The sequence below is a fragment of the Pelophylax lessonae genome, assembly GCF_965119305.1.
Source record: "Pelophylax lessonae genome assembly, chromosome: 3".
Taxonomy (NCBI): Eukaryota; Metazoa; Chordata; class Amphibia; order Anura; family Ranidae; genus Pelophylax; species Pelophylax lessonae.
In genome coordinates this window covers 292,589,469-292,607,447 of record NC_138770.1, presented here as the reverse complement: position 1 = coordinate 292,607,447, position 17,979 = coordinate 292,589,469, and the positions used below count along the sequence as shown (strand labels likewise).

General features: G+C 42.9%; 1 protein-coding gene across 1 annotated transcript in view; it reads right to left on the bottom strand.

The window, feature by feature from the left end:
- Positions 1-17,979, bottom strand: part of LOC309551115 (putative cation-transporting ATPase 13A4) — a 358,044-nt gene that overhangs the window by 27,919 nt on the left and 312,146 nt on the right. Inside the window, exons 20-24 of the mRNA XM_082251561.1 lie at positions 8,501-8,626; positions 7,939-8,018; positions 5,772-5,814; positions 4,470-4,579; positions 758-854 (exon numbers count right to left, since the gene is read on the bottom strand). Coding sequence (XP_082107687.1) covers positions 758-854; positions 4,470-4,579; positions 5,772-5,814; positions 7,939-8,018; positions 8,501-8,626 — 456 coding nt within the window. The remainder of the gene's footprint in view (positions 1-757; positions 855-4,469; positions 4,580-5,771; positions 5,815-7,938; positions 8,019-8,500; positions 8,627-17,979) is intronic.

The following is a 17,979-nucleotide window of genomic DNA, read 5'->3' as shown; positions in this document are numbered from 1 at the left end:
AAATGTTGGGTTGCTGTGGAAATAAGGATCGATAATAAAGCTTCAGTGGAGACACCTTTTTTCCATGAGAACTCTTACAAGAGTGAATTTCCCTTTCTAGGGGTAGATTTCCTCTCACTTCCTGTTGTCTCCCTCCATTTGTAAGTATGAGTTGTATGTAAATCAGATGTTTGTAATTCTGGAACGGCCTGTACAGAGCTGTGTTTCCAGCAGTGAGTCTACAATTTAAATTATATCTAACGTTACCTATTTATTTTTATTTTTTTTAATGGAGCTAAAATTAAAACCATTCTCAGATATTATTTGATGTCTGTGTCCCCATTGGGGAGATTTGCTGGCTCTATAGGTCCTGAGGACCATTGCCACTGGGAAAAAAAGAGATGGCAAAAATGTTACAGTTACTTTTTTTATTAAGAGGAAAAGGTAAATTTCCCAAGGGTGACACCTGTTCTAGTGACAACTGCCTAAAACAAGATTTGTCCTCTCTTGGAGAAATCCAGAGCTGGTGTTCATGGTAAGAAAAGGCTAAATCCTTTGCTTTAGTAAGGTAAGAATAATCACTAAATTACTTTTTATCGATATATGTAGCCTATCTGGAACATACAGTAGTAACACTTAAATACAGTGCGACAATGTTATATAGACATTTAAAGATTACCTAGAAAATCTAAAAATCAATTGTAAAAAAATAATCCAGAAAGCAATCACTTCAAAACATCTTCAAAGTAGGAAAAAGTTTAAAGTAAGGCAACCTTACCCAGAATAGATATGTTAGGGAAGTTAGTTCAACAAGGATGACCATGGTCGTGAACTTAAAAATAGAGAATGTTGTAACCAGAGTATTCCTTCCTTCCCTGTGTAAGAAAAGAACATTGTCTTGTTACACCGTAGAACATAGTGCTGTAAGTATTTTAGGCAGTGTAACAAGTTTTCTCAAAATAGAAGTAGAGGTGATTTTATTAAAACACAGTATGGACCATTTTATTCCATTTGGTTTTACTGATCACAATTGACAATCTGGCTCTGGATGTATAATAAATATATGAATATTTATTTTATATCTATATTTTTTATTTGTTCGTAAGACGTTTTTATTTTTACTAAGACATTTTACTAACGAAACACACATCAATATGATAAAAAAGATTCACAAAAATCAAAAGACAGAAGAGGGAAAATTGAATTTAACTTACAGATTGTTAATTATAGTATTTACTTACACACAGAATTGATAAGTCAAGTACTAACTCTCATAACGCTGCAGTTAGGTAATAAAATAATTGCTCAGGCGTGGTAACAATAGTGCAATTAGAGCAGTCTATTATTATTTAAAACTAATGTTTATGGTGACAGACTCTTAAAAAAGCCTTTTTTTTTTTTTTTTTACAACACACATGCAAACATTATGAGAAAATATTGTTAATATATAGGTTGATCTATCACACAAATTCATCATTTTCCCACTCCCTACTCTGCACATGATGGAAAAAAAAAACAGTTAATGGACTCTTTTCATTTGAAAATTGCTAGTACAGAAGGTGGAATTATTTGACAGGACAGTGAATTTGAATGTAGGCGTAGCACCCCTCTGACCACCGGCATCAGCAAGGGCTGACATTTCACCTCAGGATGCTGGTTCTTAGGCATGGTGGGTGTGTATAGTTGCAGAAAAGATGAGTGCCTGTCACTTTTAAAAATGAACAAGGTGATTTTATTACTCAAAACAACAAAAATGCAGGGAGAGAGGGTCAGGGCACAGGACACCCTTGGGGCAGTAGACATACAGATAAGCAGACTCAAAAAAAAAAAAAAAACAGCCAGGTAGACAGCAAACAAGGGTCTTAGGCCTACACCCAATGCTCTGCATCTATGTAGCAGCCAATGTCTCCAATAGCAGCCAAAAACTCATGGTACCATGCAGGGTTTCTTTGGATAAATCCCCCTTGCTTTTCTAGCCTCTCCACAGTCCCCAACTTGTGGAAGAATAACCTCTCGTACTCTGTCTCAGAACTCAATCCCTTTGCTTATGCCTCCAGGCCCTCTCTGCCAGAGCCTCCCTCTTGCCTCAAGGCAATGAACAGGCTCCCTCTGCCGCAGCCATATGTAAAAAAAAAAAAAAAAAAACTATATATATATATATATATATATATATATATATATATATATATATATATAGTGTTTGGGGGTTCTAAGTAATTTTCTAGCAAAAAATACAGATTTTAACTTGTAAGCAGCAAATGTCAGAGGGCTTAGGCATGAAGGGGTTAAAAGATAAAGTCACCTTTTTACTAAAAATAATAAATGCACATTTTTTTTTTTTGCATGTAACAAAATGTGCCTGTAAAGCATTGCACTAGCGATCAGCAGAGCGCTGATGCCATGCAGGACTCCTGCAGACCTGTCAGTGTATTTGCTTGCTCATAGCTTGTGATACATTCTGATGGGAAGAATTAAATAATTACCACAGCGCTTACAGTGCTGTGGTAGTTTATCGAAAACTACAAGCTAACAGCCTCTAAGACAGACAGTAGGAACGTGGCTGGGTGGGCAGAGCCCCACACAGCCACATTTCTTTTTAAATTTTGACAGCTTGCATGGAGGAGAAGATCCCTGCAAGCTGTCAGAGCAGGAGATTGGGGGGGAACGGGGGGTCTGTCCTTTCATACCATGTTGCATGTTACACCCTGAATATGGGTGTAACATGTTATGAAAGGGGAACTTATCCTTTAAAACACTACCAGGGGAATTTATATAGGATGTCGTAGACACCCTTTAGAACTCTGTCAGGGCACAGTACCAAACATTACAATTAAAATTCATTAAAATTTTTGTATGCCGACACCAGAACGGCCGACTGTTCGCCAGTCAGTACAGAATTCGGCCGACAGACAGCAGATTTGCAAGACTGGGCATGCTCAGAAAAGAAAAAACACAGGGAAAGTTAACCATCACATGACATCACTTCTGCAGTCGGCTGTTGTTGGCCGACAAAATTCGTGTGCAGTCTTTTGCACTTTTCAACAGACACCGACAGCCCTGGACAAAAGACGGACGATCGGTCGGCCGACGATCGGTACGTGTGTACGGTGCTTTAGGGTCTGCAGATATCAAGGTGCCTTGCAGAGGCCTGTAGCTTACGCATGTATTTGCAAATGTGTGCAACTAAACCCCTGTTTTTAACGCATACTGTTAGACACGTTTATTCGGTTGGTTGCTGGTTGGTAAGTAGTGAATGGAAATCCCTTTGCTTCTTTGACTTGTGTCAGGGCATACAGCTCTATGCAGGAAGCTGCCACATACAGCTTCCCAGCACATGCAACTGCCTGATCTGTTTACTGGCATATCTCTTTACACCAGCTAACAGTTGGTCCTAATTCCTGCCAGTTTCCTAATCTGAGAGCTGGCAGTAGTCATTAAAGAATTTGTAGATGCCAAAACGACATATTTTTAAAGTGGCGGTAGTAAGAACTACCTGAATTTGCTGTACATTTTAGTAATGTTACCAACACTGATGCAGATGCTTGCCTGATTTATAAACAGATCATTTTTAAGGGGACTACTGCCATAAAATTATCAATAGCACTGTTCTCAATTCCGCTGTACAAGTTTTAAAGGAATAGTCTATTTTCACATTTCTAAGAGATCGGGGCTGATTCACTAAAGACGTTAAAATCTTCGCACAATAAATTGGCTAAATACTCACTTCCATTATTCAGTTATGTGAAAAGTGAATTCTCATTCACCTATTTTATCTGCACATGATGAGGTACTTAGATGAATTTTCTTTTCACAGGATTGGGTAATTGAAGTGAACTTTGAGCCCCGGTTCACATTAGTGCAATCACGGAGATCGCATGTAATTCCAAGCGCACTGCTCCTAAATTACATGCGATCTCATGTGCGGTGCAAATTTCAACCATACACTTTGTATGGCTGAATTCGCACTGCATCCGCACTAAACACGCACCTGACCCTTTTTTTTATCCGCAGCAGAATAGGATCACATAGTGGTTCACACTAGTGCGATCCGATTCTGTGCGAACTTGCAGATCACACTGCGGTGTCGTTAACTTTTAATTGACACCCCCTGTGTATCGCATATGGCAGTGTGAACTGCCAGGGGTGCGGATGCGATGCGGGATCACGCTGCATATTCGCAGCGTTCCCGCATCGCACAAATGTGAACGGGACTGACACAACTGAAACTCTGTTAATAAATCAGCTCAAATGTTTTCTAAACTTATAAAGTTTAGAAGTTCACTTTATTCAAGTTATAGCAAAAATCCTGTTTTTTTTTTATTCTCCTGAAAGTGATTGGCTATTTAAAATGAACACCACTTATATCAACATTCACATTGCACAAGCCATTTTCCCTTTTATGCACAAAGCTTGTTATAATGGACATTGAAACATTAATAACGTTTCTTATAGCCAAACCTATGAAGATTGTAAATATGCAAAAAGCGTACTTGATGAGCATTGGAACACATTGAATATTTGGAATTTTGGAAGTGAAAGGTGAAGCAACAGATGCTTCTAATTCGGACAAAGCAATTCCAGCATGGGATATTTTAAGTGCCTGTAGAGAGTGGATAAAGGGGAAATAATTCTATTAGTGAAAAATAGAAAAAACACTGGGGTACTACACAAAATGTTTGTAATGTTTGTAATAGTTTTGTTACTTTTGTTTTAGCCTGAAATTACTCATAAAACTTTATGTCGTAATTAGCTTCTCCTCATTTTACTTAAAGCTGACATTTAGTATATATTCTATGGGGGGGATACAGCACCATACACATTGTTTATGTATAAATGTATGTATCCCATTATCTGCAGACTACTGCTTCTCCTAAAAATTCTCCTTCATACTTGCCAGATACTATCCTGAGCAGCTGTCTTACAGTACTGTAAGAGTTAACTGCATCCCTCACTGCAGAGAAAAGTTCGAACAGTTGAATTACGGGATTCCACCACCCACTTACAGAGGTAATGAGATGCACTGTGGAAGTATAGTAATACAAATTCTGTAAATGGCGGAAAGGGCAAATGAGGACCAGCAAGTGACACAACTTTTCTCTTTAGCAGTGGCTGCATTTAACTCTGCCAGCGCCACAAAACAGTCTTTCAGGATAGTATCTTAGCTGAAGCAACAGCCTGCACGTAATGGAAAATGGCTGTATCAAAAAAAAAAAAATTATCTTCAACTTTAATGTCAGATTTGGCGAGCTGTTATAAAACACACTTTACAGTTTAAAGAAACACTCGCCACATTCATAGTGGGCTTTTCAGAAATGTACAGGTGGAGGAGTCTAGCACTCTATGGGGTTGATTTACTAAAGGAACTAGACTGTTCAATTACCACAGTTAATGTTTACTTTCCAGAGTAATTGTTCACTAGGCTTAGTGAATAAGGTAAATCTGCATTTCATTTATCATCCAATCACATGCAAATAAAAAGCCTGTTTGTTTTTTTGGATTTGTTTTTACTAACACATGATTGGGTATTTAAAGTATAAGCAACATCAACATATTTTCAAATGTTCAACCTGCTCTATGGACTGCAACAGAGCACCTGCAATCATAACATGAAGAATCAGCTTGATTGCAGTCCATAGAGCAAGTTTAGTGTTTGTAAGTATAACAATAGGATTTAGGTATACTTCTTTTATAGGTATGAAACTAGGTTTGTATTTGTATTGCCTTATACTGGTGCAGTTTTAAGTGGGCTTATAGATGTTTTCACAGTATTAGCAAATATACAGTATGCTTACCCCACAGTCATTTGCTCCATCTCCACACATTCCAACAAAGTAACTGAAATAGTGACAGTAAAATATATATTATTGACAAAGTAAATATTACTAGTATTTACTAGTATTTGGGATCCTGAATGCTTTTTTAATGTGGTAGTGCAAAGAGCAATGATAAAACACAACTGCCAGCAACCCTTAACAATAAACATATTTTAAAACGACTAGAAAATTATCCCTGGAAGCAGTGCATTGATTGGTTTGCATAACTCAATTTTCATCAACCTGTTAAAAAACATAATCCAGTTGAAGAATTGGAAAGAAATACTTTAGTCCCCTTAGCAGCTCGGAACCAGTGAAAGTGTCCCTACTAATCCCATTGGCCTAGAGATGTTTGCCAAATATAAAGGATGGGACAATAGACTTCTTTAAATAGTCCCTTTAAAGTTGGTGATTAACAATAAAGAACAATTAGGACTGAATTCAGCTAATCATCAAAAGACCAAATCTTTAGAGCTTTGCAAATCACTACTGTATTATCTTTCAGTGCGTGTGGGCATCAAGTTATTTTTTTTTTTTTTTTTTTTAGAGAGACACATCACAAACAGGTACAGTTTTTTTAGAGACACGTTTGATGCAAAATTTAATAATGTGTAAGTGTATGGCATACAAAAAAAGTTACTTTAAAAATAGTTACTGTTTACTTTTAAGGAGATGGAACCGAGCCAAGGTACTATATTATGCTATTCCACAGCTGTTGTACTATTAAGAGGAACTTAATCTAAATCTTAATATCTGTAGGGTAACAGCGCTGTGAAATAAACAGGTGTTCCTATTTGGAGTCTAATGGTGCACAAAACTTATAAAGAGATAAACATGAAAAAACCATCACGTTTCGTAAACAAATAAAATGCTAACATACAGTTGTACAAAGATCAATGCTAACATTCACTAATTACACCTTGTAAATCATCACATTTCATGAACAAATAAAGTGCTAGCATGCTCTTTGGACGTCTTCCCGGGGGTCTACTGTTTACTTTATCATATTTATTTAACACTGTTAAAATTGGTGACTCACTGTCCGAGGTTGGGTGAGACCGGTACACAAAGACTGTTAGGGTCATCCATCTTCCTCTTCCAGGATAGTGGTCATAGGAGAAGGTGGTGAGGTTCCAGAGGTATAGCCGAGCCACTGTGGGGCTGCTAGTTGTCACTGGCCGCGGCGGAGCATGCACAACAGGGCTCCGGCTGCCGACTTCTGATCCCTGATGACATCACTTCCTGGCAGGAGAAAAATAGGGGTTGCACACGTTCAGAGCATCCGTGCTCCTTCGTCAGGCGATCGCCTGACGAAGGAGCACGGATGCTCTGAACGTGTGCAACCCCTATTTTTCTCCTGCCAGGAAGTGATGTCATCAGGGATCAGAAGTCGGCAGCCGGAGCCCTGTTGTGCATGCTCCGCCGCGGCCAGTGACAACTAGCAGCCCCACAGTGGCTCGGCTATACCTCTGGAACCTCACCACCTTCTCCTATGACCACTATCCTGGAAGAGGAAGATGGATGACCCTAACAGTCTTTGTGTACCGGTCTCACCCAACCTCGGACAGTGAGTCACCAATTTTAACAGTGTTAAATAAACTTGTACTATACTAAGCTGGCGCCGCTCTCTCCTTTCTTGCATCTCTCAGGGCTTCTCCACGCTTCAGCCGGCTGCCGCGGACTATAGCTTCCCTACAGTACCAAACTTTGTTCCCCCCCACGCAGCCCCATAACCCCCCCCCCCCCCTCCCATCCACCCACATTCCTTGTACCACCTTGGGATATTAGAAGAGCGCCATGACACCCCCCACTTTCATGTCTGTACTTTATCATATTAGCTGGTTAACCAGGAAAAAATTATCAAGGGTAGATTTACACTGCCTACAACCAGTTCAGCTGTCTTGGGCTGGACTCTTCCTACCCGAGTTGACTCTCTCTCCAGAATCTCAATACAAGGCAACATAGCCACACAAGGCAAACTCTCAACACAATCAGATAGTTGGTTTATAGACCCAGTCAGGAACAGGTTGTGTGGGTGGCTGTATCCATCCCTTTGGCAAAGGCCTAAGTTGGCGATCCAGAAAAAAAAACTTAAAACAAAATGAAAGTATTCCAATATTTTAAGGTTTTAAAGGTCTGTACTTACTCTAATTTTTGAAGTTCTTCAATAAGGTTGGACTTTTGTTTTGGCATCATTCTTGCAAAAATGGTTCCATTCAGTAATATCTTTAAAACATTAAAATATATATAATACACCATTATGGTAGTCCCTATGTAACCATTTATAATATTTGTATAAATAAGTAGGAAAGTAAAATCCACAATTTCTATTATTTTATTTAACCTTGTGTCAGTCACTATTTTCGGGACGTCCCAATATTAAGTATACTGTAAATACCACATTTTATTAATAATACTGTATGCAATTGTATTAAGTTTTTTTTTTTTTTTTTTTTTTTTTTGTAGTAATCAGATCTGAAATACTGTAGGGTGACTGGAAAATTAAAACAATTGTTATGCTGGGTTCCTTTTATCTCCTAATATAGATAGCACCTCCCCTTTCCCCCTTCTCGGCTGCACTAATTCTCTTTTTATTTTGAAACATCATACTAGCAATTCTCTTTTAAGTGGTGAGCCTTTCTTTGTTTGAATTTGTACAGCCTTATTCAGAAGGTATTTATATATAATACTGCAGACAACATACTTACTTTTGGCAGCAAGTGGTAAAAATACTGACTGATAACCTGGTAGGACCTTCCAGTCAACACAAAGTGAAAATTTCCATGAGCAGTGGGGTTATTAATCCATCCACCATCAATGTTTATTTTTGACTCCTAAAACATATATTTCTGTTAGTAATTAGAATGTGTTCATTACTATAGTGACAAATGTTTTATGTTTTTACATTAAAACTGAATTTCAGCCTAATTAAATAACATGATTTCGCATTAAACAAAAAGATGATTAAAAAAATAAAATACAACCAATCACATGTAATGGGAAAGTATCAAACACATTATGTGCAAACAGTAATATTTTTACTTAGTCCACAAACCTGTGCATACTAAAATCATTCATCCACTGGCATGCACATTTAGGATTTGGATATTTGATGCAAACAAAGGTCCACACTAAGTAAACTAATTGTAATTTGGCTAGTTAAAAAAATATATATTATTTTTCTAATCACCGCTTCCAGGTCTATATTTACCTCCATCACACCATGATGTTTGCATCACACACTAGAGATGGGACAAACACAGAACCGCAAACTCCATTGAAGTCTATAGGAGCTGAACATGAGAAATCAAATGTGTCAATTTTGAAGGCTTATATGCAAGTATTTGCCCATCAAAGTGGTATGGGGGTCCAGGTACTGCACTGGAGGACATGTATCAATGCAAATTTTTGTTTTTAAAAACAATCGTTTTTTCAGGAGCAGTGATTTTAATGAAACTTAAAGTGCAACAATAAAAATGAAAAATTCCTTTACATATAGTTCTAGGGGATCCCCTTAGTCTACCTGTAAAGTGGTACATCTGTACTGTGTATAGAACATGCTGCAGCAAAAATTATATTTCTAAAGAAAACAAAAGTCAAATAACATTTAAATTGACTTGCAGTTGCCGGTACCCATCTATTTAAAGAAAAAAACAGCCTTTGGGTCTGGTATGGATTTTAGGGAAACCCCACACCAAAATGTAAAAAACAAAAGCGTTGGGTCTCCCCACAATCCACGCGGACCCTTTTCCAAGCATGCAAGGGTCTCTTCTCCTCAACCCTGGGCTGTGGGGGTCTGCAGGCGGGGGCTTATCAGGATCTGGAAAACCCAGTTAACAAAGATCCTGCCCCCGCCAATGTGAATGTGTGCGGAGACAGAGCCATCAGGTCCCCACTGTTCTCTATGGGGGAATCGGATGAGAACGGGCCTTCCGCTGGACGGATGAAATATAAGGTTTCCATCCATCCAGATTTGACAGATCAGAATGGATGTCAGCGGACATGTGTCCGCTGACATCCGATGCCCCATAGAGATGCATGGGCCATCCGTTTAGATCCGCCAAAAAAATGGAAAGGTGCCTGTGTGAAAGGGGCCTTAAAAAATAAGACTGATACTATTTGTGACTAGATCTCCTCTGTGCAGATACCTACCCAACTTTACACTCCATGTCCACAGGTACAATCATTACTTTCCTTATTCAACCCCAATACCATAGACAAGGTTGGTAAACTTTTTTCTAACACCCACTTAACCACCTGCCCCCTGGACCCTATGGTCACCCTCTGACTATATCCTACACTCTCTAACTCACATCTTCAATCTCTCCCTATTTTCTGGCATCTTCCCCAACTCTGAAAAACATGCACTAGTCACCCCCATACTTAAACAGCTCTCACTGGACAGCACCGATCTTAACAACCTATGCCCCATCTCCTTGCTTCCCCGTTTCCTCTAAACTTCTTGAAAGTCTAGTCTACAACTAACTGTGCAACCATCTTACTGAGAACAACCTTCTTGATCCCTTTCAGTCAGGATTTTACCTTCAACACAGAAACTGCTCTCCTAAAACTCACAAACAAACTACTAATAACTAAAACGTATAGACTCTATTCTATACTTTTACTCCTAAACCTATTTGCTGCCTTTGACACATTGGAACACTCTCTCCTCCTTAAAAAAAACTCTACTCCGTTGGTCTTTGTGACTATATTCTTTGTTGGTTCTCATCCTACCTATCCTACCGCACTGTACTTCTTCTTCTTCTCTTCCATTCTCTGTTGGGGTCCCCCAAGGTTCTGTTCTTGGACCTCCCCTATTTTTGATCTACAATTCCTCTCAGGGTCAGTTACTAGCTTCCAATGGCTTCCCATACCATCTCTACGCTGAAGACATGCAAATCTCTCTGCCCCCCCTGCAGCTCACTCCATCAGCCTCCACACGCATCACTAATTTACTAACAGACATATCAGACTGGATGTCACACCACTTCCTCAAACTCAATCTATCCAAAGCCAAGCCCATACTATTTACTCCCCCAAGTGTTCCTTACCCTGACTTCTCTGTCAATATAAATGGCTGAACTTTTAACCCGTCCCCGCTAGATCTAATCCTGGACTCTGAGCTATCCCTTCGACCCCAAATCCAATCAATGTCCAAAGTTTTCCCCCTCAGCATATGCAACATCTCCAAAATAAACCCCTTGCTAACCATTGACATCCCAAAGTTCAACTACTGAAACTCCCTCTTTATTGGTTTACATTTACATAGGCTATCCTCCCTTCAGTTCACCATAAATGACGCTGCCAGACTCATTCACCATACTAACCGCTCAGTGTCTGCTGCCCATCTCTTCCAATCTCTCCACTGGCTTCTGCTCACACAAATTCAATTCAAAATACTAACAACAACTTAAAAAGTCGCGTACTCTGCCCCTGCTTCATCACTAACCTAGTCTCAAAATACCAACCTCTCTTCATTCTTCCCAAGACCTCCTGCTCTCTAGCTCCCTTGTCACCTCGTCCCATGCTCGCCTCAAAGACTTCTCCTGAGCCTCTTTCATCTTTTGAAACCTCCTACCCCAATCTGACTATCTATTAGTCTTTCCAGTTTGAGACGATCCTTGAAAAACCTTCTCTTCAGAGAGGCTTACCCTGCCCCCACCTAACAACTGTACTTTTATTTTTCTCCATCAGCTAATCCTCTACGGTTATTACCTTTTGTATCTCTTGAACCTTCCTCTTAGATTGTAAGCTCTAATGAGCAGGGCCCTCTAAATCCTACTGTAACAAATTGTATTTTAATTGTACTGTCTGTCATTAGAGTTGAGCGGACACCTGGATGTCCGTGTTCGGCGGGTTCGGCCGAACTTTAAAAAAAAGTCCGGGTCCGTGTCCCGGACTTTTTCCGAACTTTACCCGGACACCGAACCCCATTAAAGTCAATAGGGACCCGAACTTACAGGCACTAAAATGGCTCTAAAACACCAATGGAAAGGGCTAGAGTTCTGCAAATGGCAGAAAAACGTAATTAAGAGCATGGCGAGTGCTCTGCAAACAAATGTGGATAGGGAAATAACTTAAAACAACAAAAAAAAAACTGAAAAATAAAACAATGTTCTTCATCTCTGAAGGACGAGGCCCATATGGAGTAGGAGGGAGGTTGAGGTGGTGGTGGATGTGGCGGTGTCATAGGCGTGCGCACAGGGTGTGCCGGGTGTGCCTGGGCACACCCTAATCACCTAGGGCACATTAGCATTATCGCTCTGTTTGCCTGTGAGGAGATGGGAAAGATCTCCCTCGGACCTGCTCTGCCAAAAGGGAAGTGCCATACACTTCTATTTCACTTTGCCAGCAGGGAGAGTAATGTATCGGGGCCATGTACATGTAGGCAAACACATGCATGTGTATTTAAACTTTGGGGTGCACACCCTAATGCAATAGGCTGCGCACACCTATGGGCGGTGTAGGTGAAAGCGGCGGTGGAGGAGGACGAGGTAGCCAACACTGCTTTTTTTCAGTCATTTTAAATGAGGGTACACCCCAAAAGAGTGAGAAAGAGCAAAAATAGAACAATGGCTGGGTAAGGTCGGAATCCATCTCTATTCTGCACAAGGTACGGAAAAGTCCCGTGGGATCCATGCCTGGTTCATTTTAATGAACGTGAGCTTGTCCACATTGTCTCTGGACAGGCGGCTGCGCTTGTCTGTGATTACTGCCCCCAGCCGTGCTAAATACACGTTCAGATAATACACTGGCTACTGGGCACGCCAGCACCTCCAAGGCGTAAAGGGCAAGCTCAGGCCATGTGCCCAACTTGGAGACCCAGAAGTTGAAGGGGGCAGACCCGTCATTCAGTACGTCTAGGCGTGTGCACACATACTGCTCCACCATGTTGGTGAAATGCTGCCTCCTGCTAAGACGTTCCATATGAGCTGCTGGTGCTGCTGTTTGTTGTGGCGTGCTGACAAAGCTTTTCCATATTTCGGCCATGCTAACCCTGCCTTCTGAGGTGCTGGCGGTGCCCTGGTTGCATTGGCGACCTCTTCCTCCTCCTCCTCTGCCTTGGCCTTGTGCTTCCACTGTGGCCCCGCTGTCAGGTGGGATTGCCAGCAGCATCGCGTCTACCAGCGTGCGCTTGTACTCGCGCATCTTGCGATCGCGCTCCAGTGAGTGAATTAAGGACGGTACGTTGTCCTTGTAACGGTGATCCAGCAGCGTGGCCACCCAGTAATCAGCACAAGTTAGAATGTGGGCAACTCAGCGGTCGTTGTGGAGACACTGCAGCATGTAATCGCTCATGTGTGCCAGGCTGCCCAGAGGCAACGAAAGGCTGTCCTCTGTGGGAGGTGTATCGTCTGCATCCTCTGTATCCCCCCAGCCACGGACCAGTGATGGCCATGAGCTGGCCTGGGTGCCACCCTGCTGTGAACATGGTTCCATCTCCTCCTCCATCTCCTCCTCCTCATCGTCCTCATCCTCCAGAACTGTGCCCCTGCTGGACAATTGTGTCCCTGGCGTTTGTGTGTGCAGGAACCCACCCTCGGAGCCCCTTGCGAATGACTGCCCTGAAAGCCTTGGAAATGTTACCTCTTCATCCTCCTCCTCCTCCTCCTCATCCTGTGTCACATCCTCTTCCATCATCGCCCGAATTGTTTTTTGAAAAAGGCATAGAAGTGGGATAGTTAAGCTGACAACTGCGTCATCGGCACTGGCCATGTTGGTGGAGTACTCAAAACAGCGCAACAAGGCACACAGGTCTCGCATGGAGGCCCAGTTATTGGTGGTGAAGTGGTGCTGTTCCGCAGAGCGACTCACGTGTGCGTGCTGCAGCTGAAACTTCACTATGGCCTGCTGCTGCTTGCACAGTCTTTCCAGCATGTGCAAGGTGGAGTTCCACCTTGTGGGCACGTCACATATGAGGCGGTGAGCGGGAAGGCCGAAGTTACGCTGCAGCGCTGACAGGCGAGCAGCAGCAGGGTGAGAACGCCGAAAGTGCGCACAGACGGCCCGCACTTTCTGCAGCAGCTCTGACATACCGGGGTAATTTTTAAGGAACCTCTGCACCACCAAATTCAGCACATGCGCCAGGCAAGGGATGTGCGTCAAACCGGCTAGGCCCAGAGCTGCTATGAGATTTCGTCCATTATCGCACACCACCAGGCCGGGCTTGAGGCTCGCTGGCAGCAACCACTCATTTGTCTGCTGTTCCATGCTCCTCCACAACTCCTGCGCGGTGTGTGGTTTTTCCCCTAAACAGGCAAGTTTTAAAACTGCCTGCTGTCATTTACCCCTGGCCACGCTGAAGTTGGTGGTGAAGGTGTTACGCTGACCAGATGAGGAGGCGGTAGAGGATGAGGAAGCGGAGTAGGAGGAGTTAGGAACAGGAGGCAAACTGAAGCGCCCTGCAATCCTTGGTGGTGGAAGGACATGCGCCAAATTGCTATCCGCCTCAGGCCCATCCGCCACTGCATTTACCCAGTGTGCCGTTAGGGAGATATAACGCCCCTGACCTTGCTTACTGGTCCACGTATCGGTAGTTAGGTGGACCTTGGCACAGATGGCGTTGCGCAGTGCACACCTGATTTTTTCCCCCACTTGGTTGTGCAGGGAAGGGATGGCTTGCCTGGAAAAGTAGTGGCGGCTGGGCATGACGTACTGTGGGACAGCCACCGACATAAGGCTTTTAAAACTGTGCGTCTCCACCAGACGGAATGACAGCATTTCAAAGGCCAAGAATTTTGAAATGCTGGCATTCAGGGCCAGGGATCGCGGGTGGGTAGGGGGGTACTTCCTCTTCCTCTCAAGTGTTTGGGAGATGGAAAGCTGAACGCTTCCACGGGACATTGTGGAGATGGTTGGTGACCCAGGTGGTGGTGTTGCTGACAGATCCTCTGTTTGCGGGGTGGCAGGTGCCGGTATCACTACAGATGTGGATGGAGAGGCCGAGATTGCAGCAGAAGAGGAAGCAGGAGGAGCCAGAGACATTTCTTGGTTTTGAAGGTATCTACTCCACTGCAGCTCGTGCTTTGCACTTAGATGCCTGATCATGCAGGTTGTGCTCAGGTTGAGAAGGTTTATGCCTCGCTTCAGGCTCTGATTGCACAGGGTGCAAACCACTCTTGTCCTGTCATCAGCACATATTCTGAAGAACTTCCACGGTAGAGAACTCCTTTGAGCTGGCTTTGGCGCGCTCGTTGCCTTGCTGCGTTGGGCAGTAGCAGGCGTAGTGTCTAGGGCACGGCCGCTCCGCTTCTGCACCCTGCTCCCTCTTCTGCTGTGCTGGTGGCTCTGTGCGACCACCGCCTCTTCCTCCAAACTACTCAGGTCACCTGCATGACTTTCATTCCATGCGGGGTCAAGGACCTCATCGTCCTCCACATCATCTTCCATCCAGTCTTCACACCTGCCCTCCTTGTCGGTCTCCACAATTCTGAGTGCCGCAGCAGTTGGCAGCTGCGTTTCGTCATCCTCGGAGACGTGCTGCGATGGTCCTTCCATGTACTCATCTTGAGAAATAAGTGGTTGGGCATCGCTGCACTCAATCTCTTCCACTTCTGGGGCAGGGCTAGGTGGATGGCCCTGGGAAACCCTGCTGACAGAGTCATCAAAAAGAAGAAGAGACTGCTGCATGACTTGGGGCTCAGACTGCTTGCCTGATTTGCAAGGGGTGAGGTTAAAGACGGTTGGACATTGGCTGCAGGTGCCAACTCTGACCTTTCTGCAGTAGACTGGGTGGGAGACAATGTGAAGGAACTGGAGGCACTGTCAGCAGCAAACCAATCTACTATCACCTCTACTTGTTCTGGCCTCATCACTTCTAGAGGCGCACGATGCCCTACCAAATACTGCTGCAGGTTCTGTCGCCTACTCACACTTGAGGAAGGTGTTTCACTTGTGTGTGTAGCTGGCACAGATCGACCACGTCCTCTCCTTGCAACAGGAGCTCTACCAGCAGCACCACGACCCAGGCCACGGCCCCTATTTGACGGTCTCCTCATATTTCTGTAATTTATGATCTTGCCCTAGAAAGGTGTTTATTGAATAGCGGAACAAAACAACAACAGTGTAGCATGGGTGTATCTCACAGTGAAATATGCAAACTATGCCGAAATTTAATTTTTTATACCCCAAAAGGGTGTATATTGAATAGCAGAATAGAAAAAATGATAAAAAAACGGTGTATCTCAGACTAGGCCCCGAGGAGTAGGAGGAGTTCGGAACAGAAGGCAAACTGAAGCGCCCTGCAATCCTTGGCGGTGGAAGGAGATGTGCCAAACAAATTTAAAAGGTGTATCTCACACGTACCGATACAGACTATGCCGTAATTTAATTTATTACACTCAAACAGGGTGTATATTGAATAGCGGAATAGGAAAAATTTTACAAAACGGTGGTGTATCTCACACGTACAGAACCAGACTAGGCCCCGATTACTATTTTTTGTAGCCCCAAAGGCAGGATGAGGAGTAGGAGGAGTTCGGAACAGGCAGGAGGCAGACTGAAGCACCCTGCAATCCTCTGCGGTATGAGATGCGCCCCAAAAATTGGCAAGGTGTATCTCACACGTACCGATACCGACTATCCCGCAATTTAATTGTTTTTACCCAAAGGTGTAGATTGAATAACGGAATAGAAAATATGATATCAAAAGGTGTATGTATCTCACACGTACCTACACAGACTATCCCGCAATTTAATAGTTTTTACCCCAAAGGTGTAGATTAAATAGCGGAATATAAAATATTATCAAAAGGTGTATGTATCTCACACCTACAGAACCAGACTAGGCCCCGATTACTATTTTTTGTAGCCCCAAAGGCAGGATGAGGAGTAGGAGGAGTTCGGAACAGGCAGGAGGCAGACTGAAGCACCCTGCAATCCTCGGCGGTATGAGATGCGCCCCAAAAATTGGAAAGGTGTATCTCACACGTACCGATACAGACTATCCCGCAATTTAATTGTTTTTACCCAAAGGTATAGATTGAATAGCGGAATAGAAAATATGATATCAAAAGGTGTATGTATCTCACACGTACCGACACAGACTATCCCGCAATTTAATAGTTTTTACCCCAAAGGTGTAGATTAAATAGCGGAATATAAAATATTATCAAAAGTTGTATATATCTCACACGTACAGAACCAGACTAGGCCCCGATTACTATTTTTTGTACCCCCAAAGGCAGGATGAGGAGTAGGAGGAGTTCGGAACAGGCAGGAGGCAGACTGAAGCACCCTGCAATCCTCAGTGGTATGAGATGCGCCCCAAAAATTGGAAAGGTGTATCTCACACGTACCGATACAGACTATCCCGCAATTTAATTGTTTTTACCCAAAGGTGTAGATTGAATAGTGGAATAGAAAATATGATATCATAAGGTGTATGTATCTCACACGTACCGACACAGACTATCCCGCAATTTAATAGTTTTTACCCCAAAGGTGTAGATTAAATAGCGGAATAGAAAATATTATCAAAAGGTGTATGTATCTCACACGTACAGAAACAGACTAGGCCCAAATTACTATTTTTTGTACCCCCAAAGGCAGGATGAGGAGTAGGAGGTGTTCGGAACAGGCAGGAGGCACACTGAAGCACCCTCAAATCCTCAGCAGTATGAGATGCGCTCCAAAAATTGGAAAGGTGTATCTCACACGTACCGACACAGACTATCCCGCAATTTAATTGTTTTTACCCCAAAGGTGTAGATTAAATAGCGGAATATAAAATATTATCAAAAGGTGTATGTATTTCACACGTACAGAACCAGACTAGGCCCAAATTACTATTTTTTGTACCCCCAAAGGCAGGATGAGGAGTAGGAGGAGTTCGGAACAGGCAGGAGGCACACTGAAGCACCCTCAAATCCTCTGCAGTATGAGATGCGCCCCAAAAATTGGAAAGGTGTATCTCACACGTACCGATACAGACTATCCCGCAATTTAATTGTTTTTACCCCAAAGGTGTAGATTAAATAGCAGAATATAAAATATTATCAAAAGGTGTATGTATCTCACACGTACAGAAGCAGACTAGGCCCAAATTACTATTTTTTGTACCCCCAAAGGCAGGATGAGGAGTAGGAGGAGTTCGGAACAGGCAGGAGGCACTCTGAAGCACCCTCAAATCCTCGGCAGTATGAGATGTGCCCCAAAAATTGGAAAGGTGTATCTCACACGTACCGAT